The 27,425-nt window shown below is 36.8% G+C and overlaps 1 protein-coding gene across 1 annotated transcript; it reads right to left on the bottom strand.

The window, feature by feature from the left end:
• Nucleotides 1-1,997: 1,997 nt before the first annotated feature.
• cdc25b (cell division cycle 25B) lies at nucleotides 1,998-10,311 on the bottom strand. Its single transcript, XM_039672569.2, has 15 exons — nucleotides 9,778-10,311; nucleotides 9,467-9,549; nucleotides 8,228-8,279; nucleotides 6,936-6,977; nucleotides 6,810-6,843; nucleotides 5,806-5,916; nucleotides 5,205-5,318; nucleotides 4,990-5,121; nucleotides 4,827-4,910; nucleotides 4,534-4,719; nucleotides 4,362-4,448; nucleotides 3,831-3,893; nucleotides 3,570-3,668; nucleotides 3,221-3,472; nucleotides 1,998-3,093 (listed from the first exon to the last, which is right to left on the bottom strand). The coding sequence occupies exons 1-15, from the start codon at nucleotides 9,993-9,995 to the stop codon at nucleotides 2,953-2,955; spliced, it is 1,698 nt and encodes a 565-aa protein (XP_039528503.2). The 5' UTR covers nucleotides 9,996-10,311; the 3' UTR covers nucleotides 1,998-2,952.
• Between the last annotated feature and the right edge of the window lie 17,114 nt (nucleotides 10,312-27,425).

The raw sequence follows: 27,425 nt of genomic DNA, 5'->3' as shown, positions 1-27,425 counted from the left end.
TGTTATTATTATTATTTTTTAAATTATATATATATATATATATATAATTTTTATTTGTATTATTTTAATATTAATATTATTATTATTATTTATCATACTGTTCTTATGCCACCACCAAAGGTCTTTACAAAATATGCAGATCTACAGTAACTAATCTGGATTTACCTTCTTCAGTGTGATCTTTGAGGTACCGTATGCTATTTGTGAATTGTAACAAATCTGTACCTTCATATAGTTCTTTGCCCAACAAGCTCGAATATATACAGAGATATTCTCCAATGTGTACATGTTAAACAATGAAGCAACGCATGCAGATTAAGTTGGATGTATTGGAACACATGCACTTGGACACACACAAAGAACAGCTGTTTTGCTTAACAACTGCTCGTCATGCTCACTTAAACCATGAGGGAGGACGACACACATCTTCCCCCACTTCCTGCAACACTGACCTTACATAAACACACCACAAACAATAGTGTAACATCCAGCACACAACCTTTACTGCAAGATCACAAAAGAAGAATCAATGTTCTTATGTTAGAAGAAACAAGACTGAGACTAGACTGATAGCCTCCCCAGCTGATACTGGATAAAAAAATAAAAGGTTTTAGTGAAGATACAGGAAGACAAGAAACAAAAGCCAAGGCCACATTTAGAGGATCTTACTGCAGCAAAAGCACTAGGATGTGGTTACAATGATGGCAAGTCTCCAGCCTCTGGCAACCAATTCTTGTAATTTTTAGATTCAGAGGCGGGTTAATTAAAACAGAAACACATTGTCAATGGAAACTCAGTATGCGTAAGATCCTCTTACTCATATTGGTTACTCATGCAGTTTCAGCCTTCAAAATTTAAATTAACAGGAAAAAATTAGACATTAACTCCAGCACACAAAACATACTGAATGGATCATTTTAAAGCATTTAAATTAATATATACATTACACAGGCACCTTATTGCAAAGAGTTCACTTAAAGCAGCTTACCAGATTATTTTGTATTACAAGTTTTCTGAAAAGTTGTTTAATCACTCCATGAATCCAAAAAATCCCTCTGTAAGCCTTCAGAATATAGTCAATAATATAACTAAATTTTGGTCGAGTGGAGATGTCTGGCTCAGTGCATTAGAAAAATATGTTTGAGAAAACTGCCTTAAAGGGATAGTTCGCCCCAAAAATAAAAAAAATATGTTAAAACAGTTGACAATCTTTGGCTTCAATAACAAGGAAAAACACACTGAGAAAGACATGGGCTACCGTCAACTCTCTGGTTACCAACGTTCTTTGAAATTTCTTTTGCATTCAGCAGAAGAAACTCATACAGGTTTGGAACAACTTGAAGGCGAGTAAACGACCATTTTCATTTAGTGGTTAACTATCGATAACTAATAGATATGTAGTGATAAATTGTAATTAAATAATCCATTAATTTGAAGTACTCGCAAAACTGAGCATTCATTACATGTAATAGTTTTGCCTTAAAATGTGGAACATTTCATCAAAAAATAACTTTTGAAAGTCCAAATTCACAAGATCATATCACATCTGTTATAAAGATTCCCAATCCATATTAACTGATAGTGTTGGGTGTGCATCCATTTCCTGCTTAACAAAACAGTTTAATTCACAAAGATCTACATTTGAATAAAACTGCATGGCTGAGGACCAAACCTTTTCTTGACCTCCATCAACTACACAAAAAAGCTATGGGATTCAGTTTTTTTAATGTTTGTAAAACTTTAAATTTCTTCTTTGCTCATACTGATATGTCCCCAAAAACAGTCGTGCATGAACAGGTCTGACAGTCTACCAGGCCGTTAGGGAACGGCCGCCTCCTCCTTTGTGGAATGGCTTTGGAATGCACACGTGTGCAGGAACACGTGCTGGTGCTTGGCAAACCACAAGGTCCCTACAAGACCGGTATATTTGAAAAACAAGTGACTCACTCAACCCCCTTTACCAATGAATAACAGCACACAAAGCTAAGAGATAAAGACATGATTCAACAAAGAGTTATTACCCCAAACTCCAAGTTTATTCAGGAATGCATAAACCAGCCTCTCAGTCACACATGACCAATAAAACACACTCAGAAAGATAAAATTGACAAAACACGCTTGCGGGAGAGAGAATTGTAACTCAATTGTCACTGGTTTATGGACAATTAGAACTAAATCTCGTCTTAGAACATTTGTGAACACTAATATGGTCATCACTTGCTGACCAGCAGCAAAAGTCAGGATTCTGCCCCTGAGTTAAAGCTGTCAGTCAAAAAAAAAAAAAATGACAGTGAAACAAACGTCACCAGGGAGCTTTACATACGTCTCAAATTTAGGGGGTAAAAATAATTAAATTCATTATTCTGTGATATGGAAATATACATAATTGAGACATTCAGAATGCTTAAACAAATTTATACAATAAATGGAATATTAATTGGTTATCCTTGGGCATTATCCTACTATCATTGGGCAACTGATCAAATGTGAGAAAGGGGGCAAAATGAACGCATAAAAGCACTTATTCACTTCAACAACTTTAAAAAGTGCTCATTAGGAGGGGAAAAAAGCAAGTTAAAAGAGTAAATAATTGAAAACTGACATTGGTTAGGACAGACCAGTGGGGGAATAAAAATACAGGTTAGTAAATAAAAATAAAACTTTGTATGTGAAAAAAAAAAAAAGTGTATGTGTAATAGATGGCAGTGACATATAGCGGTGTGCTTCAAATTCGAGATGAGGGTGGTGAATAATGGCAGTTTATCAAACCAAACTAGGTGAGATACATGGAAACCTCTCTGCCTCATTTGAGTTTGCAATACTAAATCAATACCAAAACCTCAGAACAAGTCCCAAAAAACACCTATTCAGGACTCTGCAATCTCATGTGTGAGGGCAGCATTTGAGCAAGTAAAGGCAGTAGAATTATGAGGGATTGTGAGCACATGCGTCTCAAAGTTTTTTGAGACGGCTGTACATGTCCCTCTTGCTGCGTTCTCCGGCCCAAGTGCGGCTCCTAAGACGGAACTTTCTCAGATCTTCTTTATAGTCTTCATGATGCATCGGCCTATAAGCCTGAGGTTCACACGCCGACTGCAGAAGGGAAAAGAAAACAAAGCACACATTAGCAGCTTGAAATTAAGAAACAAAATTATATAGATAAATAAATAGAGAAAACAACTTCGATATAGGAATACAAAGATTGTGAAACTGCGCATACCTTGTGAAGTGGGAAAAAGTCTTTGTAGCCTCCCTTCAGGATATAGAGTTCAGGGTAATGGAGGTTGGGGTACTGCTTCTCATTCAAATCTCGATCTCTTTTCCGAACATAGCGGCACATCCGTGGTCCGCGTTCAGATGAAAATTCACAGTGAAAAACCAGCAGGACACGCTTATCTGGGCATTCCGAGAGAATAGGTTTCTGCAAAAAGTAGTCTTCAATTTGATCCTCTTGATGGAGGTTAAGAGCACCCTGAAAGATAGGCAAAGATGAGTCATCAAAATTTGCCTCACACAAATACTACTGGATGCAACTTGCGTCAAAGTTAAATCACAAGCATCAGTCTCACCTTAATATGGCCGCCATCATATTCATAAGGATAACGGCAGTCGATGACAAACAGCCTCTCAACCAGATGATTGTATTGTCCGTTCATTGCTTTAACCATCTGAAAATAAAGACAGAGAATGAGATTGTGAAAGATGCCAATGCACATACTTCGTATTGACAACGCCAAATTTTGCTGGTCTGTTCGTCACCATGCAACTGCTTCTTTTGTATGGACTTGCATTTGAAATGTATATGCTAATTCTAAAATGCTAAAACTTACAATCTCTGGAGTGATGTACTTCAATTCTTGGTGTTTTCCTTCTACCGTGGGTAGCGCAGGAGCCTTCATATAAAAAGAGTGAATGGTAAGTAATAATGAAACACATTGCAACATGTTACAGGTCTAATACTTTGCAGTTACACTCAAAGACTATCTAGTTTTATAGGATCAGATTGTTTTGTCCCATCTGTTGCTGTGGTTATATTACTGTCGGTATATCATTACAGTTTCACGTTCAAATTGCACATTTAAATACGGTTACAATTTCAGTGCAAGCATGCAGTGAATAAACTCCAATTGGCCATTTCGTTCACACACTTAACATATGTCTGTGATTGGCTACTATGATCAACGCTTCAAAACCATCTAATTAGAAAGCTTTGACGCTCTTCACAGGATGCTTACATAGAAGCGCTTGAAAGCAACCACCCATCAGTGGGTCCCTGGATGATATCACCACTTTTGTTAAAATTTAGTATTGAGGTACTGGTACTTTTGACAACCATAAAAAAAAACCTGGCTTACACTTACCTTGGTGAAATCTCCAATCATATTACTAGGATCTGAATCCAACATTCTTTCAATTTGAGAGTGATTAAACGACTTGGATCTTTGAACCTATAAGGGTAAGGGGCAAAGTTAGGAATCAAATTGTGTCTGCTGATCCATTTGTTTTGAGTTATTTTTTCCAGTGTGGACTGACCTGATGTATAACATCATCTTGTTCTGCAAGTGCAACTTGTGTCCCTGCTAGGCTCCGCCTCCTCTTCACTCTGACTGGCGTGTTCTCATCTTGAGGCCTCTCGGGTCTCTTCAATGGGATACGCCCTCCCGGGCTTGGCATGGAGGGAGAACGGAACAGCCCACGTGGACGGCAGCGAATAACAGGCTAAGGGCAATAAAGTGGGTTTGGTTGGTAACTATGATGCAATAACCATAAAAAGCCAATTAAAGAGAGATAAACAAATAACCGTTTGCTAAATGAGTGTAACATACCGAATCCGTATACTCAGTACTTTGTTTAGCCACCAGAGGAGCTGTGAGAAGACTGTCCATTCCAAGAGGAACCTCAGAGTCATTCTACACAAATAAACGCATTAAGGTTATTGAAAAATCAAAAGGAAATTGTAAGAATAAAACAAGAGACTAGAAAGGTCACCTCCATATCATCAAGCCCCTCCAAGAAGCCATCATCGTCATCATCGTGTAGACAGGAGAGAGAGGGGCGACGCAATATAAAGGGACTGCTCTCATCTGAAGAGTCAGGCTGAAAGGATGATGTAGGGGAAAGCTGGAAACAGAACAAAGCTTTTAATCGTTACAACTTAAGAACCACATTCCATCTATGACCTCTTCCAGGGATACATGTCGTACCATTAAAGCAGGAGCAGAGTTGGGTCGGCAGGCAAAAGCATCCTTGGCACCCCCAGTGGACCGCGTACGGAAGCGTGACGCAGGCATGGAAGGCTTCTTGAACTCAAAATGGTCCTGTTAAAAAGATTGTCATAAGAGAAAAATAAAAATCACATTTATAAAGGGATACTCCACATTTTACCACTCCCCCAGAGTTAAACAGTTTTACCGTTTTCGAATGTATTCAGACGATTTTATGATATTTAGAAGAATATCAGTAACCAGGCAGTTTCTGGTCCCATTGACTCCAATAGCAGGAAAAAAATATACTATGGAAGTCAATGAGACCAGAAACTGTCTGGTTACTGATATTCTTTTAAATATCCGAAAATCGGCTGAATGGATTTGAAAACGATAAAAGCCAACTGTTTAACTCTGGGAGAGTGGTAAAACGAGCCTATTTCCCAAAAAAGTGGAATATCCCTTTAATTCCCACGACTTTCCAACAAAATCAGTTTAAATGCATGGACCTTAAAATACTTTAGTACAGCAAAAAGCAATTGAGCATAATTCGATAAATATGCTGCCTCTAAAACTACAAAATAAAATGGCAAAAACCAACCTCGGCCAGGTTCTCTTTGTTGTCGCAGCCATGCCCACGAGTCCACACTCCATAGCGCGAGGGATCCAATTCTTTACTCTTCAAATTAGGACTGTGACCCAAAAATGGCAGCTACAAAGATTGGGGGGGAAGAAAGGATCATGTTATTTTAATGAGGAGAAAACAAATGTTTATGTATCGCATCAGTACTCGGTATCGGCCGATACCCTGAGTCCAGGGATTGGAATCATATTGGGAAGGGAAAAAGGGTACCGGAACATCTCTATTGAGCCCCTTTTCCACCAAAGCATTTTGAGAGCCGGTTCGGAGGCGGTGCCTGCGCGCGAACCAGTTCTTTGTGTTTCGACAGCCAAAGAACCGGTTCACGGCCGGGAAAACTGGTTCCAAAGCGGCACCAACTCTTTGCTGGACTAGAACCGTTCTTTTAGCACGTCATGTTTACGTCGGGGGCTGGGGCGGGTTTAGATGTGTTCTAAACATATTTTCTGACCATCGCAAAGCCAGGAGAAACTGCAGAAACACGCAAACGTTTTTATTTATTTATTTATTTATTTTTTATTTGAAACATAAGCAAAGAAGAAAACCGTCACAATATAGAACAAATAAATGGAAAGAAAAAAGACACAAGACAGGGGTACATAACTTATCACAAAAGATTAATGTTACATATCAAACGAAAAGATTAAAAGACTTACATAGCTATTTCAATTGTTTTTAAAGTTTTCTTGGTACACGAGTTAGAGATAATCCCAAAGCAATGTACTTGCAAGCGTTTCTAGCGACGTGCACAGTGACACAACGACGTCGTTCCCTGGGCGCTCTAGTCAGTGGAAAAACAAACAGGTTCTGAACGGGATCGCAAGTTCAACCAACTCCGAACCAATTTTGAACCAGCACCAGTTCCGAACCAGTTAATAATAATAATAAATGAAGCCTTGGTGAGCATAAAAGACTTAAATAATCTTTATTTAAAAAAAAAAGTCTAGAGAAGAGAAATAACTTACTGGCAAAGAGTGTATCCTGCGAATAGGCATTTTTCTGTATAAACAGAAAGAACATGCAATTAAATTAAAGTACAGCTTTCAAAACAGACATATGCATCCTCCGCTTTGTAGTGAATGGCCACTTACTCATTAACCGCTCGTGTGGCATCCTGCATGGCCTTCTCAAACCTGTGATGAAAAAGAAAATGCTGTTGAACGGTTCCAAGTGTATTCAGTCTCCTCTCACCCCCAGCTAAACTAGCCCAGACGACAATTCATCTCCCATACTAGACCCCTCACTACTCTATATATAACAAATACACCGCGATGCCCACCTGTATGCAAAACAGCCCTAAGCGGAATTGGAGGGGGGGGGGGGTTCCTTCCAATTTACCATATGCCCACAGACAACACAACCCCCCTCTGCAAACCTCTTTTGTTGGAAGAAAGGAGCTGGGGGAGAGTAAATGCTGGTTTTGAGGGGGAGGAGGTAAGGAGTGTGTCTCTTTCATAGCATAGGAAGAGGGGGGAATTAGAGTTAAAGAGGGGGTTCTCTAGTAACCCTGGCTACCTCACACACACATATTACTGCTCTATTCGGCCTGCTCTCACAGAGCATGAAAAGCGTGCCACTATTCACCCAGCCCCCCCTTCAGCAACACGCCATTCAACACACACTGATGTGTGAGGAACACAAACAGCTGTAGGCCTGGCTGCAGATAAATGGATTCCCAACGACACCAAATGTCTGGGAAAGGCGCAGTCACACACTGTAGATTACCAGAGAGCCGGGATGATCAGATTCAATGCATACTGGGTATATCCGATATCAGAGACTTTGCAAACATCTGTCAACTTAAAGGATGGTTCACCTAAAAGTATATTTTTGCATACATCACCAAGGCCAACCTATTGCCTTTTGCAGAATCAAATTGTTGCAATCTGAACTAAAATTACTTGTTCATTTTCCTTTTTTAAAACATTTCTAATTCAGTAAATGTCAAATATAAATTACACTTCAGTAATTGTTACGCAAGTGTTTTTTACCATCTTTTACAAATAAATATATACACCTCATATCAGCAATCAGAAACAAAAAAAAATTGGTACAAATCAGTCAAAGAGAAAGTCAGACTGCATGACATCTCATATTCTGTGCCTCAAAAGAAAATCATCCTGGTTTGGAACTTAAGCATGAATAAATATTAAATTCAAATTTCATTTTTAGGTGAATCATCCCTTTAATGACAGTGCCGTGCTCAGATATCCTGTGATTTGTGATGAAAGCCAGCATAATCTAGGTAATCCGCAAAAACAGACACATTGAGCAGATGTAGGGCCATCTAACGGCAAAGAGTAGATTAGATATATAATCCTCAAGCCAAGCTTCAGATCACATGTCAGATATGATGACCAACAGGCAGAAGAATTATACTCACTTCTGCTCAGCATCCAGAGAGTCCAAAGGGCTGGGAGAATCTAAACCAAGACCTGAGGAGAAGGGGGAGGAGAGACAGGTGAGTGGGGGATGATGCACAAGTGGTTAATAATACAGCAGGCATACACTATACAGATTACAGCTCACACTCCACCTGTCACACACAGTCCAGCAAATCACTTTAACATTCCTTTAAACTAACACTTTTGTTAGTAGAACTTTATTAATGATCAATTATGCCCAACTAGTATACATTCAAATTGGTGCTTGCTTGTGCCAATTCCAGCTTTTATTTAATACTAGTACCAATTTATGACACTAATTTTAACGCAAGAGGTGTTGCTAGTAACAAGTACCTTCTTTTTTTTTAATTCTTATATGTAATGCATTAATGAATCAATTTAGAAAGTAGCCATTCCAACACACTCATGCCATTTGTAACGATTTTGGGGGAGTGCTGGCTAAATGACATCCATAGGATTTGTTTATGAAAAACTGATGGATGCTTTTTTTTCCTCCAATCAAGATCCTGTAAAAATCAAAACACATTTTCATACAAAATTGCCACCTCATTAAATTTTCAAGAAACTGGATTAGCAATTCTGTCTACACTGACAACTGGAATAGATACTAGCAACTCTTCGAATGGTTGCAAATATCTAAAAAGTGTACGTAAGTGTATTTAGTACTAAAATGAAAAAAAGACATTGAACTGCTTAATCAATTAAGTGGCAGTAATATGGAACCACTACCAAACCATCTAATTTAAAGGATAGTTCCCTCAAAAATTGTCATTTACACACCCGCAAGTTATTCCAAACTTGTAGCTATGCACTTTTCTACTGCTGAACCAATATATATATATATATATATTTTTAAGTATGTCTGTAACCAAAGAGTTGATGGGCCCCATTGACTTCAATAGTATTTATTTTACATACTATGAAAGTCAATGGGGTCCATCAACTGCTTGTTTACCAACATTCACAAGATCTTCTGTGTTCAGAAGAAAGAAATTCATACAGGTTTGGAACAATTTGATGGCAAGTAAATCACAAAATTTACATTTTTGGGTGAAGAACTAAGTCATGCTGAGCTGCTTTGTAATAAACAGCATAAGTGGTAAGTTACTAATAGATACTGGCTCGTTTAACGTAATAATGGGTAAAATGGCTTGCCATACATACTCTCAGAAGTCACTATATCTATAAAGTTTATATTGCCGGTTTCTCAGACTAACCTGCATCGGAGGAGGCATCAGAGGCGAAGGAAGGGATCTTCAGAAGGGGCAAGGTTCTCTTCCGCTTTGGTGTCTCACATTGCCTGCAAAAAAAAGTCAAAGTAAAGAGTTTAGAGAACTGAAATGTAACTTGAACTTACCGCATTACGTATGTTTCAGCACAAAATAAACACGAATACATCCGGCCTCGATAACAAGGACAGTAAAACGTCAATAAATGCAATCTGCCCTCGAATATTTCCAGGAAATAACGTTACTATTGAAGTTGTTTATTTTTACTCGAGCAAAAGAAACAGCCCAAGCCCACTCACCCTCCAAGAACATCGAGATTATTCAGGTTTAGAGCCAGGTTAGTCACGGGGGACAGCACTGCCATGGGTCCGGGGGAGGCCAGGTTATTCAAGCAGGGGGAGCCCCTCACCCCGAGCTCCGATAAGGATAACCGGAGAGGTCGGAGGACTGATTCGGGCCCGGTGCTGAACGGATCACATACAGGGCTGATGTCGCCTGGAACACTATCAAAATCCATTTCTGAAGGGAAGCAGATCGTCGGATACTTCTAGAAAATATGATCCAGTCAAGAGCGATCAAGACGACAAAGGGTTAAGCCAAGTTAGCAAACGCTCAGCAACACGGACAGGGGCTTAAATTGATCTTATTTCGGGTTGAAAGAAACAACGTGCAGAATGCTGCATAATAACGACGCCAGTAACACGAGACACGGTAAAAGGGGGTGTTAAAAATCCATCTTCACAGATCTTTGTTGTCAGAGAGCTGTCGATTAGATCGCGCACTCTCTCTGACCTTACCAAACTCTTTTGAAGAGTGCTGAACGCAGCTCTTATTTATGTTCAAAACATGCAGTCCACAAGCGGCAATCCGAGTAGCCAATGAGCATCGCTGTTACATCCGATTCCTCCAATGAGCTGCGCTTCCTCTTTTTTCCGCATTGTTCTCTGAGGTAACGTAGGTGGTCCAAAGAATGACAGGCAAATGTGATATCCAATGAAAACGAAGGTAACAACAGCACTGCTATAAACGCATCCAATGGGGTTTATGTTTACATAGATAGGGCGGGATAAAGAAATGTAAACCCGTAGAGAAAGGAAAGATTTCCCGCGGAACAGTTCAAGCTGCAGCTTGGCAACGCCCTCTTTTTTTAAGAAAGCCAATCATATGTCAAGGTCCTGGCGCGGAACTTACCACTCAAATCGCCTGAACAAAGAAATAAATAATATGTTTGTATAATACAAAAGCATAGACTTTAAAAATTATAAAATGTATATTTTTGGTAAATTTAGTTTTACTTTGTTGGTAATTCACATACTATTTAACTAGATAACTAAAATGGAATTATTTGCCTTTTCAGCAGCGGTGTAATATTATCGTCCATCTAAAAAAAAAAAAATACAATTTTCGTGCTTGCAGTTCCCTACGTCATATTAATTAGGGTTATGTAAAAGGATGGGAAGTGAAATATATGAAAATATATGTATACACTTTCCCTCATGGAAACATTTTAATCTGGGTTTACCTGTTCCTGGCCTATAACAACCTTCAAATTAAACTAATGTTTGTCATATGGAGGCAGTGAGGTGAGCATTTAAATTAGCCTACTAAAATGTTAATGACTGAAATTCTCAGCTTCTCAGTTTTTACTTCATGAAAAATATAGATAGTGACACATTTGGCTAAATGAAAAGGGCTGACTGAACACGGCAATGTAGTAGTCTATTGTAAATATTGTGTGTTATTTTTTTTTTACCAAAATAGGAATTTGACAAGTTCCTTCCTATAAGTATTTTCCTTAAGAAATACTAATAAAAGTTAAGGTAAGGTATACTTAAACTAAAAGCAAAGTACATTTTCGTTACCAATACTTTATGTTTGTGTATGATGATGGGGTAAGGGTGGTGACACATTATTTATGCAACAAGTGGCCTCTTTCAGGGTAGAAGACATATTTAATTTCACATGATTTGAGAAATGAGAATGAGGAATATGTAAACCCCCCATCCCTTGCCTATGTGGTGAGATATACACTAAATACAGTCAGCCGCCCACCACATATAGGCTATAAGAGATAAAAACGTTGTCACTTACCATTCAGTCCACACCCAAAATATCCAATATCTCACCTCACACATCCATCGCAAACTAAGACAGCAGATACAGCCTTATGATTGCTTGAGGAGATTGTTGAGACACACAGACACTTTCTAACACTAGCCCCTCACTCCAAACAAGGGCTCTTACAATAAAAGTAGCCTACTTCACACAATAGGCAATATTCCCATTTGAATTTAATGCAAACTGTGGAACTGTCGAATGTTTTACTTTTTTAGATCTTTCATGGAAACGATGAACTGTGACAGCCATATTAGAAAGACAAAACAACCTGACTGTTTCTATTACTCGTGATAACCTCCCAGTCACCCTCGCCACTTCCCTCCAATTCTAGCACAATGGGACTTTGGGAATAGGTTGGGAAAGCTCATTGATTTTGATTTACATGCATGCCATTTAGTATTTTTTGTTTCTTTACATTCTTCTGTTATATATTTAGTCAAGACAGGCACAATCATTAAGAGAGATGTAATAAAAATGATTAATCAAAGAATTATGAAATATCATCTCACGTTTTTGGCCATTTCTAGATAAACTAATCAAATGCATTCCTCATGTTGTGTGTTTGTTTAGTCGTAATGTTCATTTGCCTCGCAAATCTGTAACATGCACTACCATCAAAAGTTGTTGTTTTTTTAATGAAGTATAAAATGCAAGGATGCATTAAATAATATACACACACACACACACACACACACACATATATATATATATATATATATATCAAACAAATGCTATACTTTTGAACTTTATTCATCAAAGATTCCTGATTTTTTTTTCAGTTTCTGCAAAAATGGACCAATGGCATGTGACACTGAATACTGCTGAAAATTCAGCCACCAAATAAATTATATTATACAATACATTAAAATATTCTTAAAAATATATTAACATATTCTTAAAGTGATAGTTCACCCAAAAGTGAATCATTTACTCACCCTCAAGTTGTGCCAAACCTGTGTGAATTTCAAATGGAACTTTGCCATCAACTGTTCAGTTACTTATATCCTTCAAAATATATTCTTATGGCTCCAGCAGAAGAAATAAATTCATACAGGTTTGGAAAAAGTTGAGGGTAAGTAAATGATGACAGAATTTTCAATTTTGGGTGAAATATACAAGAGTCAAGACTCAAGACTTAAAAAGCACTCATTGGCAGACATCATCAGACAATGAGATCATCTTGATTCACTCTACAGACTAAATGTGTGTCTTCATCTATAAGCTAGTCTGAACATACATAAATAGCATATAAATCACAATATATTAGACAGCCCGATCTGAGCCTATTATGGAAAACTCAAAAATTCATCTTAAACTGCAGCAAACTGGACAAACAGGCTTGTTTTAAAGGATCTCAGAGAACTTGCCCAGACAGTTTTACAAGCTGACGTTTGCTAACAGGTAAACACACCTGCTGTGAGGATTCACAAAAGGACATGTGGGGTTCCTCAGGGCGGGATAGGTCAGCCTCAGTTAAGACACAATTATACCAGCAGTGATATAATCTTTACATTTGGATTTTTTTAAATTGCCCAGGGTCTAAGAAAGACCATTATAAGAAAGACCAATGAGAGCTGCTCAATTAAAGATGTCAAGTAATCTCTTGGAATTGAATCATAAAAGTATTTACACCTGAAAGGAATGCTGATGATATATTTCTCACAATATTTAAGTACCTAACAGCACTAAGGTCTGAAAGAAGTGCTAAACTGGTGGTCCGCAACACAATAGATTATGAATACATTGTGCATGTGCGTTGACCCATTATGAATGTCTGTTTGCTTTAATGAACTTCCTGGATAAAGAGTAAAGCTGAGGCTCATTCAAAAAAACGAAGACGGTACTCTATCAACGAATCTCACGGGATAACATAACTATTTTGCGAGGTGGTGATTTCTTATTAATTCGTAAAATGTGAATCATATGATGATGTGTGACCATGAGCTTAGCAGATCATTCAAATTCAAGTTAGCCACCAATTTACCACAACCTAAAATATAGTTACCCTGGTGCACAAAGTAAAATAATGTACACAGAATAATGAAACTCCTAAAACGTCAGCTTTAGTCTTGTTCACGTGCAAGTGATTGTTCACATCCACATGATGTGACAGGTGGTCTGGCCTAAACCCTTCACATTTGAGACTACTGCCTCAGTGAATGACTGAGTGTGAATATAAGCATTTGCATAGCTCTAATGTGGGGAGTGTATTGCTCTGTCATTAATGTCCTTTGCGGTGAAACATGCAGCATTACCACCCTGAGCCATCAGGAACAGTCCCAAAGCCCAAATGGTGCAAAGGGTCTTGCATTAACACATGCATGGAGCAGGAACTGAATGCCCTAAATCCCTCAACCGCCTCACCCACACCTTATTTACTGAAGATAGAAGAAATGTGACTGGTACTTAATTGATCTTTGGTAAAGATCTCGAATTCAAAAACCTTTTGAATACATTTAATCAGATCCAATTGGCGAACGAAAAGAGGCAGCTTGACCTAATTTGTTCTATTAAACACTGTTTGAAATAACAATGAGAGGAAATAAAAAAAAATGTTAAATGCATTTTAGTTTTTGCAGCAAATGTACAATTTTGAAGAAGAAGTACGCTTTAGCTTTCTTTATAAGTGTGAACTAAATGTAATGTTTTTCAGACACTTTTCCGAAATGTTGTTTTTCGGAAATTTATATTAAATGCAGCTGGCTGAAATTTAGGGTGTTTTTTGACCCACTTAACTTAAGTTCATCTTCTATTTTCTTTGAAATATGGTTAATGTGTACTGCTGAATGTACTGACAAGCTTTTATGATAAAGTAAAATAATTTTTAAAGTACTTTTATTTAAATGTGTATATCATGCATTTACACATTTTAAGAGTTGCAATATAGCCATATATTAGCTTGAAATGTAATATTGAATAACACACTACAGTTGAAATCACAATCAAATGTGAACACATTAAAATAAGTGTTCTTTGAAGCACAACACAAGATTATTAAAACATTAGGTAACACTTTATTGTACAGTGTCATTGTTACATATGTTACATTTAGTTGCTATAGTAATATCTATTAATTATGCATAATTACATGCAACTAACCCGAAACAAAACTCCTAATCCTATGGTAAGTACATGTAGATGATTATTATTACTCAGTACTTAAATATATAATTACACTGTAACAATGACACCAAACATCATCTAAAATGTAGCCTGTAAAGTAAGTAATTATATTATATGCATACAGTTTCTTAAAAAATTTACATTTGAGTTTTGAAGTGCACATTCAATACAATTAAGTGTACTTGGGTATCTCAAACATACATTTCTCAGTCCTTCCCGAAATGAGAATTCTGACACATTTTTTTTCTGTACACAGTGACCACTGCTGACCACTGCTTTCAGGTCAGCATGAAAGAGAAAGAGGGAAAAGCGCTGAGACAGAGTCGATGGGGAGAATGAGACAGGCGACAACATCTGTCCCTTGAGTCTCCTGAGAACAGATGGGCCTGCGGGGAGAAAAGGAGAAAATAAGTCAGCCTTAGGCTGCCGTTCTGGAGGGAATACGAAAAGGAGCAGGGACAAAAGACTGAAGGGGGAGGAGAGCGTCGGGGAAAAAAGAGAGTAGGGGGTTTGTTTGGAGGGAGGCGTAGAGGCCAACGGGTTCCAACAGACATGAGACGGAAAGGAGACGACAAGGCTAGAAAGAGGAAGAGATGTGAAATAGACAGGCCTATACAGCTGATCAAAGACAGTGACAGCTGGAGATTAACAGAAAGAATGTGAGGGGGGTTCAAAGGTGACACAGCTGATGAATGTTAAACATGAAATGTTTATGGCAATATTGTAATGATCTTCTACTGATCTGATAACACACCTTCACAGTTTCCACAGCAGCAGTCCACAATTTGTTTAGGATTTTAAAATCCATTTCGAGTGTTCTAAATTTTAAAATTCCTGATGACCAAAATGAACAGTTAAAAAACACATTTTAAAACAGTTTTCTTTTAATGATAAACTGCATTATGGGAAATGGTTTTGTCAAAGAGTTTGATACTTCCTTATCAAACCCCCAGTCAGCCTGTGAGGCTGATTTTAAGCCGCTTTGTAAAGACTTCTGTGGGGGTCCTGCATGTGACGCATATTGATGGTCTATAAACACTGATTGTCCTCATTTAAAATGCATACAGTGGTACCCGTAGTGATTTAAAATGGGATGTTTGCAAACGCTGGGCACAGCCCAGTCCTGTAATTGTGTGTGAAGTGGAGTGTCAGCACTGCTGTGATACAGCTCTGTGTTTGCCCAGGAATGTTTAATGTAGGCCCACAAAACATAAAGACTTGCAAATGCCTCTGTGTGTTATCCTGATCTCAGCAGTTCTTATCCAGTCATTAATAATCCATATCTCACCTGCAGATCAATATTTCAATATGCATGTCATTTGATGCTGGACTCTTAACTGCTCTGGCCAGTTGTACTAATGCCCCTAAAGATTTAGGCTAACAGTTATCAATTTTTTAAAAGAGTATTAATAGTGCAAACAGAATATAATGTTTTCAGACACTTAATTGCATGTTAATTCCAAGTAAACAAAATGTATTATTGTTTATTTTAAAGGCAATTAACTTTGGAGTTTATTTTGACCCCATACATATGTAATTTCAGAATTACTATTGTCTTTGGAATATGGTTAAAGTGTAAAGTGTTAATTTATTCATTTGTAATAATTACACATTTGTAAAGATAAATTTGAAATGTATTATGTTGGCTTGACGAAGCCAGCATACTGACATTTCTTCTTATTATTCTTTATCTTCTTCTGTGACTAAGTTTTAAACAGTAGCCTATCTACTCCTAGTTTTCGAGCTAAAACATCAATCAAGCAACATGCAAAACATACTGTGTTAATTCATGCTAGCAACATGTTAAAGCGTGCTAACATTGTGCTAAATAATGCTAGCAAAATGTGAATGTGTCGAAATGTGCTAAATTATGCTAAATGTGTTAGTAATATGTTAAATTATGCTAGCAATGTGCTAAATCATGCTATGTTTTTACTGTCTATGCTGGCAACAAGCTAAAACATATCAGCAATGTGCTCATGCTAGAAATGTGATAGCAAGCCAGATCAAGCTAGGAACATGTTAAAACATATAGCAGCATGTTCTCAATGTGTTAAATCGTGTCAGAAACATTCTAGCACTGAGGTTAATCGTGTTAGCAGCATTTTAACATCCTATCAATATAGGCTACTTAATAATGCTAACATGATAGCACCATAATAAACCATGCTACCAACATGTTAAACGTGCTAGCATCATGCTACACATTTTAAAACATTTGAATAGTGTTAAATCATACTAGAAACATGATAAAACATGTATAACAGCAATGTGCTAATGCATAATAGAAACACATTTAATGTCCTAAATCATGCTAAAACATGTAAACAAGATTTTATTTACTTTATTTATTATCTTTTCAAAGTTATTTAAAACTTTTAGACAAGGCTTTGTCAAGCCAACATCATAGTTTGTCATAAAACTTTTAATAAAAAACTTACATAAAATCTTTACATTTAAAATATACGTATATTGTGTAATGTATATTGAATAGCACAGCTAAATTTTAATATTTATAATTAAATATAAGACCTTTTAATTTGACATTACAAATTGCAAAGTGTTAGGAAACATAGACATGAAAGTGTATTCTCTGTAGGCCTGTAGGCCTACACTTAAATGTTTTATTACATTATTATTTACACATAGTTAAACACATTAACATTTTCATAATTCTTAAGTTTGTGAAGAAGGGCTTAAGAACAAGACTCCTGCAGACTGCTTAATTTAGTTAAATACATAAATCAATACAAACAAAGGTGGGGTTTTCATGTAAATGACATGCTAGTTCATACAACAGAATGTTTGAGATCTTGTTTTTTTATTTTAGTAAATATTTATAGGCTAGTAAGTGGTCTATTTGCAAAAAAAATAAATGTAAGTTCTACACTCATCAGGGGATGAGTGACCTTTATTTTATTTTGTTTCAAGGCAGATCTTACCACCCAGGAAGAGAATAGGAGTGGCAGTTTTGTGGTGAGAAGGTTTCATAAACACCCTTGAATGAAATTACAATGAACTTTCAGTTTGTGCTTAAACAACAATAATCTTTCACAATTAACTTCCACAAAGGCTCAACACCTTGGTTGCAGGAGGGGCACTGTTCCCGAAGTGAACACATAGCCTATCTGACATAGCCTACAGTAGCTACTCATCTCAGGAGAAAACTCACAACAACATGAATCAAACTCAATCATGACAACAGAAAAGCTGTATTAGAAAACTAATAATGTTATAATAATGTTACCATAAATGTGATGTTGTCAGGTAGGTATGTTTTGGGCATAGCAGAATGAACAAACACACTCTTGTGTTTGAACAGACACACATAGCAAGCTGTTGTCATTCTTATCAGTAAATCTGGTCTCAGTGTTTATTGTGGAATATAAGGGAGGTGGAGCAAAGACTGAATGAAATGATAAACAGCAATCAATGAAAGAACATGAAACTTCGCACATCGTGAAGTTTGACTCAGTTGTCAGTACATTTTGTCTTGATATGTGTCTAGAAGCTATTGGTAGCCAGTGGAGATGTGTGAAAGGATCAAACACAAAACATTTAAGCAAGTGGTAAATGTAAAGTAGGCTAGTTGAGGGATAGATACAGAGGATGTACTTTCGAGAAGGTTGGGTGTAGAAAAGTTGTGAAACGTCGAGGTACTAATAGAACCTATTAAAAGTAGCTAATCGCTTGAGGCCTGATGCTGCGTTCCAGACATCTAGGAATTTAGATTTCCCCAACTCGTTTTTAAGAATAAGGTCTGGAAAGCCACACAAAGTCGGACATTCGAACTCGGGGTACATCGTTCAACCCCAAACTTGGCTTTTGCTTTTCGTCAGCTATTTTTAATGCGATTTTATGTAGTTTTTACTCTGTTTTGCCATAACTGACAAAAACACGATAAGCTCTCGTTGTGTTGTGGCGACATCATGTGGTCGACATGTGAATGACACGACATCACGTCGGATCGCCTGGAACTCACCCAGGTGGAAGTCACCGGATCTGATGCGACATTTAATTTGGGATAATCCCACCTCCAACCAGCATAAGCGACCCGATTTAGAGGAAGGACTTGATATGTCACTACACTGGTCAGTCTGTGTAGTGACATAAAATCCACTGACACTAAAATCCATCAAAAAAAATGTCCGCAATTCCACGAGGAACTGATATGAATATTTACTCCACCGTCGATCACGTACCTCACCTTTACCTAACTTTTACCTGTATTGGACGTCACCGACTGTGTATCTCTTCACGAGCACTGGGCGTCTTTCAGGGGTTCTGTCAGCGAGATCGGTTGGTGGCCAACAGGGGGCGTCCTTGATCTCAACCACATTTTTTTAATTACTGCGTGTCCAAAAAAAAGTGTTTCTGTTTTTGTGTATTTATGTGATTCTAGAAATAATTATAATTTTCATTGTCTGATAATGAACATTTTAGCTGGGTCTCTAGTAGTTAATGATATTATACCAAGTTTTACCTCATGTAAGTGAATTTTGCTTTAATAGTCAATGAAATTTCAACATTTATGAATAATGACAGTATTGCTGAATTAGGTGTTCGAGTAAGTTTGACCTTCAGTAATAAAATAATTTGTTCCTAACTTAACGTCTTCATAATCTTATTATTATTATATAAGTGCTATTAAAATGAAATATTTACTAAGAACAAAGGCTTTTTAATACACCATGAATATTATTAACCTGTGCCTTACATTTTACAAATATATTTAAGATGTAATGTCAAATGACAAAAACAAATGGTTATTTATTGTCACAAAAAAAAAAAAATTGTTTCTAGAAATAGATCATCTTTAGGACAAGATTCTTGTGAACCAGCCCGTGAAAAGAAGTTCTTACTGTTTGATGTATTGATGAATTTAAGAGATTTTACAATAAGGGAAATCTCAGCAATAAAGATATCAAAACTAGGCAAAGTCTTGAGAAATTTGTTTTTGTGAATAAAAAATGTACGATGCAATATAGGCTACCATCTAAATGTACCAGGTTAGCAAGCTCTGACGTCAGTATTAGCAACTTACAGTGAACCATAACGACGTTTGTAAGAGATATTACAACAGGTTTGCTGCCATCCATAGTGCAACCATAGTATTTTCCTTGTTGTGACCATATTGTGACAGTGGTCTCCAGTAGCACCTCACTGCAGTACACAAGATCCAGGGGGCGGAGTTGGATTCATATCTAGGGTTAGGGATCAGGAGGCGGAGCTTTCTAAAAGGCCTAGCTGAAAGATGACTGCAATTCATTCTAATCTGGTTGTGTGATCCAGAAAGTGCAACAAATAGGCCTATAGTTGCAAGACAGACATTTTTGAAGATAGATTATTAAATAGAAATCTTTATTACCATGAATTTTCAAATAATTTAAATAAATAAAAACAATCTAAACACAATAATCAAATTCAAATGAGGTTTGTGTCAGTATTTATGCATTCAAAATTGTAGATGTTAAAATTTACTAAGTGGTATGAATTATTCTTCGACATTGCTTGTTAAACGATTTGTCCAAAAAAAAACATTTAGTTCAGGGATGAATCCCTGGCTGTGTCCAACAACCTCATTCACTATTCCCTACTTTAGTCCACTATTTTAGGCTATTTACTTGAGGGAGTGAAACGAGTGAGTGAATTTAGACACTAATTGGACCTGAAGGGCTGCCGCTTTTGCATATAGTTTATTCTTGTTGTTTAATCAGCTGATTTTTTTACTTAGAAAACTTGCTCCAGTAGTAAGATTAAGAAATATCAATGCCTCTTACAGTTTTTCTCCATTGGTTTGACTCATTTCTTGAAATAGAAATTACATTCTCAAAACAACACGGACAAACCTCCAAACTACTTGGGAATTGTTCACAACAGAATTGAATTTCTCATTCAGTTCATCAAATTGCAAAAAGTTTAGTTAGAAAGAAATATGGATTTGTTAGAAAGAAGGAAAGAAAGATGGACCAGTTAGAAAGAAAGAAATTGGTTAGAAAGGAAAGATTAGTTAGAAAGAAAGATAAATATAATTGTAGTGTCTAAATGATTTTATTAAACACACACACACACACACACACACACATCAAATTGACAGTGGGGGGCAATGGTATATTTAAATCTGCATATTGCAATATCTCAACGCATTCTCACCCCAAGGCGTCCCCTTTGACCATGCTTCAATATTTGACGTTTTAGGCGCCCTTTAGCGTCACTTACATGACGCGATCCTACGGCGTCATCTAACTGACGCTAAAGGAAAGCGTCTGTTAGAGGACGCGGTTAGGTTTAGGTGTGGGGTGGGGGTAGGGTACACGCGATCCTAGGGCGTCATCTTACTGACGCTAAAGGGCGCCTAAAGCGTCAGATATTGAAGCATGTCCAAATGCTTCCCAAGGCGTCAGTTAAGTGACGCCTTGGGGGTGAGAATGGGCTGAATATCTGCAGGTCACTAGCCCAGTCTTATCAAATATAGCCTATGCCTTATCTTTCATTTTCAATTTGTAAATTTGATCAATAAATTTGTTTACAATGAAAAATAACAATGCATTAAATAATGTTAGAGATTGCTTTAAATAGGAGTCAATTAAAAATCTATATATTGAGAAAAAAAAAGGTGAAAGGGCCAGCGCCGGCGGCACCGCCAACGGTTGCGGTCAGTAGCGGTTCTAGGCACGGGCGAACCGGGCAGTCGCCCGGGGCGGCATTTCTTCATGTCACGTGGGGGGCGGCACGAGCAGTTAAAAAAATACTCTGTGCCGCGAAGTTTTTCTATTTTTTATTTCGATTCAATTATTGGCAATGGCGCCCTGCTTGCTGAGAAGGTGCCGTGCGCAGAAGCGATGTCAAGGGGATCTCCTGATTAGTTCACGTATCGCGTCTTTTGCGCGCTCGAGGTCGTTATTTCAAATCCTCTATGTTTCAAATAGGCGCACGGGACGCGCGCTCATAAACTTTTCAGTATGGGAGTGCACGTGCACCCAAACACTTGGGTGTTTTTTCTCTTCTCCGTAAATAAATCTTTTAGCAGAGCTACAGCAAGCGTTTTTCTGTGGTGGAAATACATTAGCTACTAAAACTCCTTTGTCGTTGTGGAGAGCGCAGTGTAATGAGTGCATGGTTCTATAGCAACGACAGCCATGGGAAAATCGGTACGAATTTTACTATTAATAATAAAAGATAAGCTACTGTGCATTATAAATGTTAGGGTAGAAATGTCAGGAATGTATCTTTATTGACTCATTCTTTTTATAGAGATGATTTAAATGCTGAAATATGAGGTTTATCTTTATATAAAACCCTTTTTTTGTGTGTTAACCTTTTTTTAAGTTTAGTAGGTAAAATGAAAGACACTCCTTTAAAACAAATCTTTAATGTTATTAACTTGGTGAATTGATTTCACTATGTATAGGCTTTTTGAACACGATTCTGTGTATGTGATATACCATATTATCTAATACTTTTCATAATGATCAACTAAAATCAACTTTAATTATGAGTTTTTACAGTAGCCTATAATATGCAAAGTTTTTTTTTTCTTAGAGAGGGGGGGGGGCGCTCGAAGGGGGTCTCGCCCTGGGTGTAATTCAAAGTAGAACCGCCACTGGTTGCGGTAGCAGTTTGTGAGTTCAAAATGTTTCATAAAATATATTTTATATAAAAATATAATCATTTGCATTACCTAACTTTTACCTGAACTTTTTTTTTTTTTTTTTACTTTTTAAAACTTGTTTCACTTCAACAAAAATTCTGCCATGGGTCTTCTTTAAAATGAGACCAAACTTAAACTCCCTCAACCATTCAAGTGAAGTTCATAATCGCTTCATAAGAGTTAAAAATGTGCCCCATCTTCTTATATAATGCAGTGAATTTGTGCCACTTGGATCATATTGCTATGTGAAATTAACATGACGCGTATTAACGTATTCTAATATAATTGTGTGTATTAGTTTGAACAAAATCAGGACAACCTAAATAGAAAATGGCATATCTGAGCGCACTCTCCTCTTCTAAGGGACCACTAGAGGCCAGTATAGAGGCGAGTGTTATTTTAGTTTGCCTGAAGGGCCTCACTATGAGCACTGAGGAACACAGTCAACTATTATAAAATAAGCTGTAACACAGAAAACTACTCCACTTTCCCAGGACCACATGTGTGTCTTTGTGTGAGTGATCTCCATGGTTACAGTCCTTTGATCTTGTCCTCTTATGAGGGACACCAGTAAAAACAGCATTCACATAGTGGCTTTGTTCTCTATGGAAGGTTGCATTGCGTCAAGTACGGGTTGGCTGCAAATACAGGCTAAACAAGACTGATTTTATCTGTTATTGTGATAGGCTGTGTGGAAGTGTGTTTGATAGCAACCAGCTCCAGATTGTAGTATACTGACTGCCGTGGGATTTTACAAGACAAACATGAGCAATGATTTATTATGGCTGCTTGAGGAACATTTTTCACCTTAGATGACCTGGTGGACCTTCTCTAAAAAAAAAAAAATTAAAATAAATAAATTAAAAATCCACATTCACTATAAAATGAGTCAAAAATATACATGATTTTATTTCATTATAAAAAAATAACAATTGGCTACATTGGGCTATATTATAGGCTACCTGCCAAGTTTATAAGTTAAGACTGAAATTAATGTAGGCTACTATCAATCATTTTTAAAGATCATTCTCTTTTCAGAGAGTAAAATAAAACAAGAGAAAATTCCAAATGATTAAAAAATAAAATATTTATTTTAATAAATTAGGCTACATTGTATAAGTTAACTATTTTAAGTGAATTTAAATTATTTCAATTGTATTAATTTATTTATTTCGAAAGAAATGTAAAAAATGTATCGCGCAAGGGTGCATTAAATTAATAAAAAAATAATTAAAACATTTATATGAAGATTTCTATTTCGAATAAATACTTTCTATTCATCAAAGAATCCTAAATAAATGTATCACATTTTCCACAAAAAATATTGAGCAGCAAAACTTCGATAATAGTAAGAATGTTTCTTCAGCAGAAAATGTGACACTGAAGACTGGAGTAATGATGCTGAAAAAATAGCTTTGCTATCACAGGAAAAAATTAGGCCAACATTTTAAGGCATTTTAAAATAGAAAACAGTAATTTTTTAATTGAAATATCATTTCACAATATTGTTATATTTTTGATTAAATAAGCCTAAAATCTTAATCTTAAATAAGATTAATATAATGGTGAGATATTAATGATATTTAAAAATCATCTTACCGACCCCATGGTACATAAAAGGTCCTTGATATAACATCTAGATCTAGATTTAATCTAAAAATGTTATTATTTGTGACGGTTTCTGAGATTTTTGTCCATTGTGTCATTGTGTGCAATAAGCACTTATATTTTAAATGGATAATTCACCCAAAAAAATGAAAATCATTGTCATCGTTTACACCCTCATGTTGTTTCAAACCTGTATGAGTTTCTTTCTTCTGCTGCTGAACACAAAAGAAGATATCTTAAAGAATGTTTGGACAGATTATGGGCCTCATTGACTTCCAAAGTATGCCTTTCCGGTTCCCAACAATTCTTTAAAATATCTTCTTTTGTTTTTAGCAGAAGAAATAAACTTATTGGAATGACATGAGGGTGAGTAAATGACAAAATGGCCCTTTTTTGGGGTGAACTGTTCCTTTAAGCAGTGTTGTCTAAGTCTCTCTAGCAGGTTGTTTACAAAAATACATCCGTGACCTTCCTTATAGTCCAGGGTTGATCTCAGTACTATTCTGACACTATTTACTCTCTTTTCTCTGTCTCCCTCTCACTCTCTGTGACAGGAAGTGTAAACACTGATCAAGTGTCAAAGTCCAACCCACCAATTCTCACCTCCATTAAAGAGTGTCACCATGCATAACTTTCCCAAATACCCCCCTAAAATGCCCCATATAATTCCAGCACCCCCTCTAAAACACCACCATAAAGCGGCCGCTGCTCCTCAAGACCACCTGCGTGCTGCTTGGAAACAAGCTATCGATAGATCACACATTCCATTATTGATTTATTGAGATTACACCAAACATCACATTCTGTTGCCACAATGTTCACCTCAAGTGAAAATTTCACACCGTCTTACACCACTGTGTAAAAAGGCATGTAGCCAAGTGTAACAGAGGCTGTGACATATAACAACATTAACTCTTGTGTTGAAGCCGGTAATGGCAATAAACCAACAAACATGATCAGATCAGACTCATTTTTCAGGTATATATATATATGTTTTGTCTTTATGAGTACAGGTTATTTTGGTTGTTAAATCAAACTCTGGTATTTATTATATACTGTGATGCTAAGTGTAATATTTTTGTGGTTGATTGTGAATTGAGGATGAGAATGTCAATCATTCATGGTCTCGTGTAATAATTCTGCTAAATTAAATATATTTAAATGTGGCCAAAAGTGATGTCTGACCAATGTAAGATTGACATCTTAACCCTTTATTTCAATTTGTTCAAAATGTTGTTGCGTATAGTTGTGCTTGGAGTCAGTTGTTTTGAAACATGCAGAATTGTGAGAACATCATTTTTTGGCCAGGATGTCTGACAAAGAAATAATGAACACATGCAAAAACAAGAGAGAAGTAATGAAATATTACAAAGAAACAAAAATATTTAAAATATTCAAAATGTTTAAAATATTTATGTATTGTGATGGTTTAATCAAACTTGCAGGCTCATTAAAAACCAATTTCCCCTTTGGACATAACATTTTTACATTTAAGTCAATACATTGAAGCTGCACAATTAAGTCTGGTTCTACTCACATATTTGATATATACATTAGAAATATTCCTCAGACCAATACATAATTAAAAAGACAAGAATATATATAATATATATATATGAAGTCTTTTAACCAATGATCTGATTTTGGTTTCTAAGCAATCACTGTTCAAAAAAAAAAAGCAATCAAGTAACCTCATTAGTCCTCAGCTCCATCCATGTTCTATTGTTGCTCCTGATGAGCAGACGAGAATGAGACAAAGAGGTGGAAGGATAATGGGACATTAGTTGCATGGCCAGAACGATTGGGACAACGGCCCAGTGTAGGAACGGCAGCTCTAGAAAGAGAAATCAAGCTTCCGAAATGACAATTGGTCCCACTGAAAATGCTGGACCATCAAGTCAAGGTGGGGTCAAACAGTGCCAGACAGCCTCAATACACACACACACACACACACACACACAATATCACTCTCTCCAGGGGCAAGACATTTACCTCATGTCATGCTAACCTTTCTGCAGTTTTTACACTGGGAAATATAGAATGTGGTCTCAAGCTTGTTGACGCTATATCATATTAGATGGTGTAGAGAAATGACAATAAACCATCATGACTTTGGTCTCACTCTCAATTGTTTTAAGTTAGGCCTATAAATCATCGAAACATGTCTAATAAAAGAGGATTTATAAGGTACAATCAAATGACCAAAGGGAATACATATACAGTCCAAAATGACAGCATCAAGAAAGTAAGTTTCAAATTCAAAGTGGCAACTTGATGTCATTACTAGATCGACTGACGTTAGACAATATGTTTGAATGCTTGAATTCAAAAACAATCATATGACTGAATAAAATCAATTCAAATGAAGCACATATACATCATGACAGGGCTGAAATGTGTATTGAAGCTAGACGCATGGGCCGTCCAGTTAAACTGCTTGAAACGGCAGCTAGATTGTCTAATTTGCCTTTTTTCTCCTTGATGACCCTGATGGTTCCTACCAGAGTAAAAGAAAAGAAACTGGATGGTCCATTCTGCAGCATTGTGTAACTCCTGTGTAGAGAAGATATCTCCAAGCCTATTGACTGAGGTGAGATAATCAGGGGAGAGAATTGCTCAGTTTTCACGTCTGAGGTAATAATAATATCACTTGCCTCTGTTACAAAGCAAAATAAAACACTTAGCATTATATCAAAACCTTTTATGTGAAGACAGAAGCATCATGGTAACAGGCTGAACTCATATTGTAGTCTATGAACCTTAAAGGGATACAGGAAATAGGCTCATTTTACAACTCCCCCAGAGTTAAACAGTTGGGTTTTATAGTTTTCACATCCATTCAGCCGATTTTAAGATATTTAGAAGAATATCAGTAGCCAGACATTTTCTGGTCTCATTGACTTCCATAGTAGGAAAAAATATATATACTATGGAAGTCAATGAGACCAAAAACTGTCTGGCTACCGATATTCCTCAAATGTTAACCCTGAGGGAGTTGTAAAATGAGCCTATTTGCAAAAAAAAAAAAAAAAAAGTGGAGTATCCCTTTAAGTAGATGCATTAACTGGTGATATTTCAAAAGTTGAAAAAAAATGAAAAGCTTAAAGTCCTCTAATATAGGATGTTTCATCTCAACTGACTTTTTGCTGGAATCGTTCCTATATTAGATCGATCCAAATAATGAAACAGAATAAGATTCAAAGAAAATGGTCTTGTTCCGCACATCCGTGTTTTTATGTCAGATAATGATTTTGATGAAAGGTTAGATATGACAGCTTCGGGTGGTGCGTGGAGTTTCAGTCTTGGATGTTGTTGAAGGAGGGGCATGCAGCCACTGTTCTTCGCTTTGACTATGAAAAGAGCTCCAACACAAAAAAAGCCCACCAGTGTATTCTCTGTCTGGCTCCAATACACAAACCAGAACTCATCCTTGATTTTGGTTGATGC

This window comes from Pimephales promelas, chromosome 11 (genome assembly GCF_988280905.1).
Source record: "Pimephales promelas chromosome 11, fPimPro1.hap1.1, whole genome shotgun sequence".
NCBI classification, from domain to species: Eukaryota; Metazoa; Chordata; class Actinopteri; order Cypriniformes; family Leuciscidae; genus Pimephales; species Pimephales promelas.
Note: the sequence above shows the minus strand (reverse complement) of the source record. Positions and strands in the feature narration are given on the sequence as shown.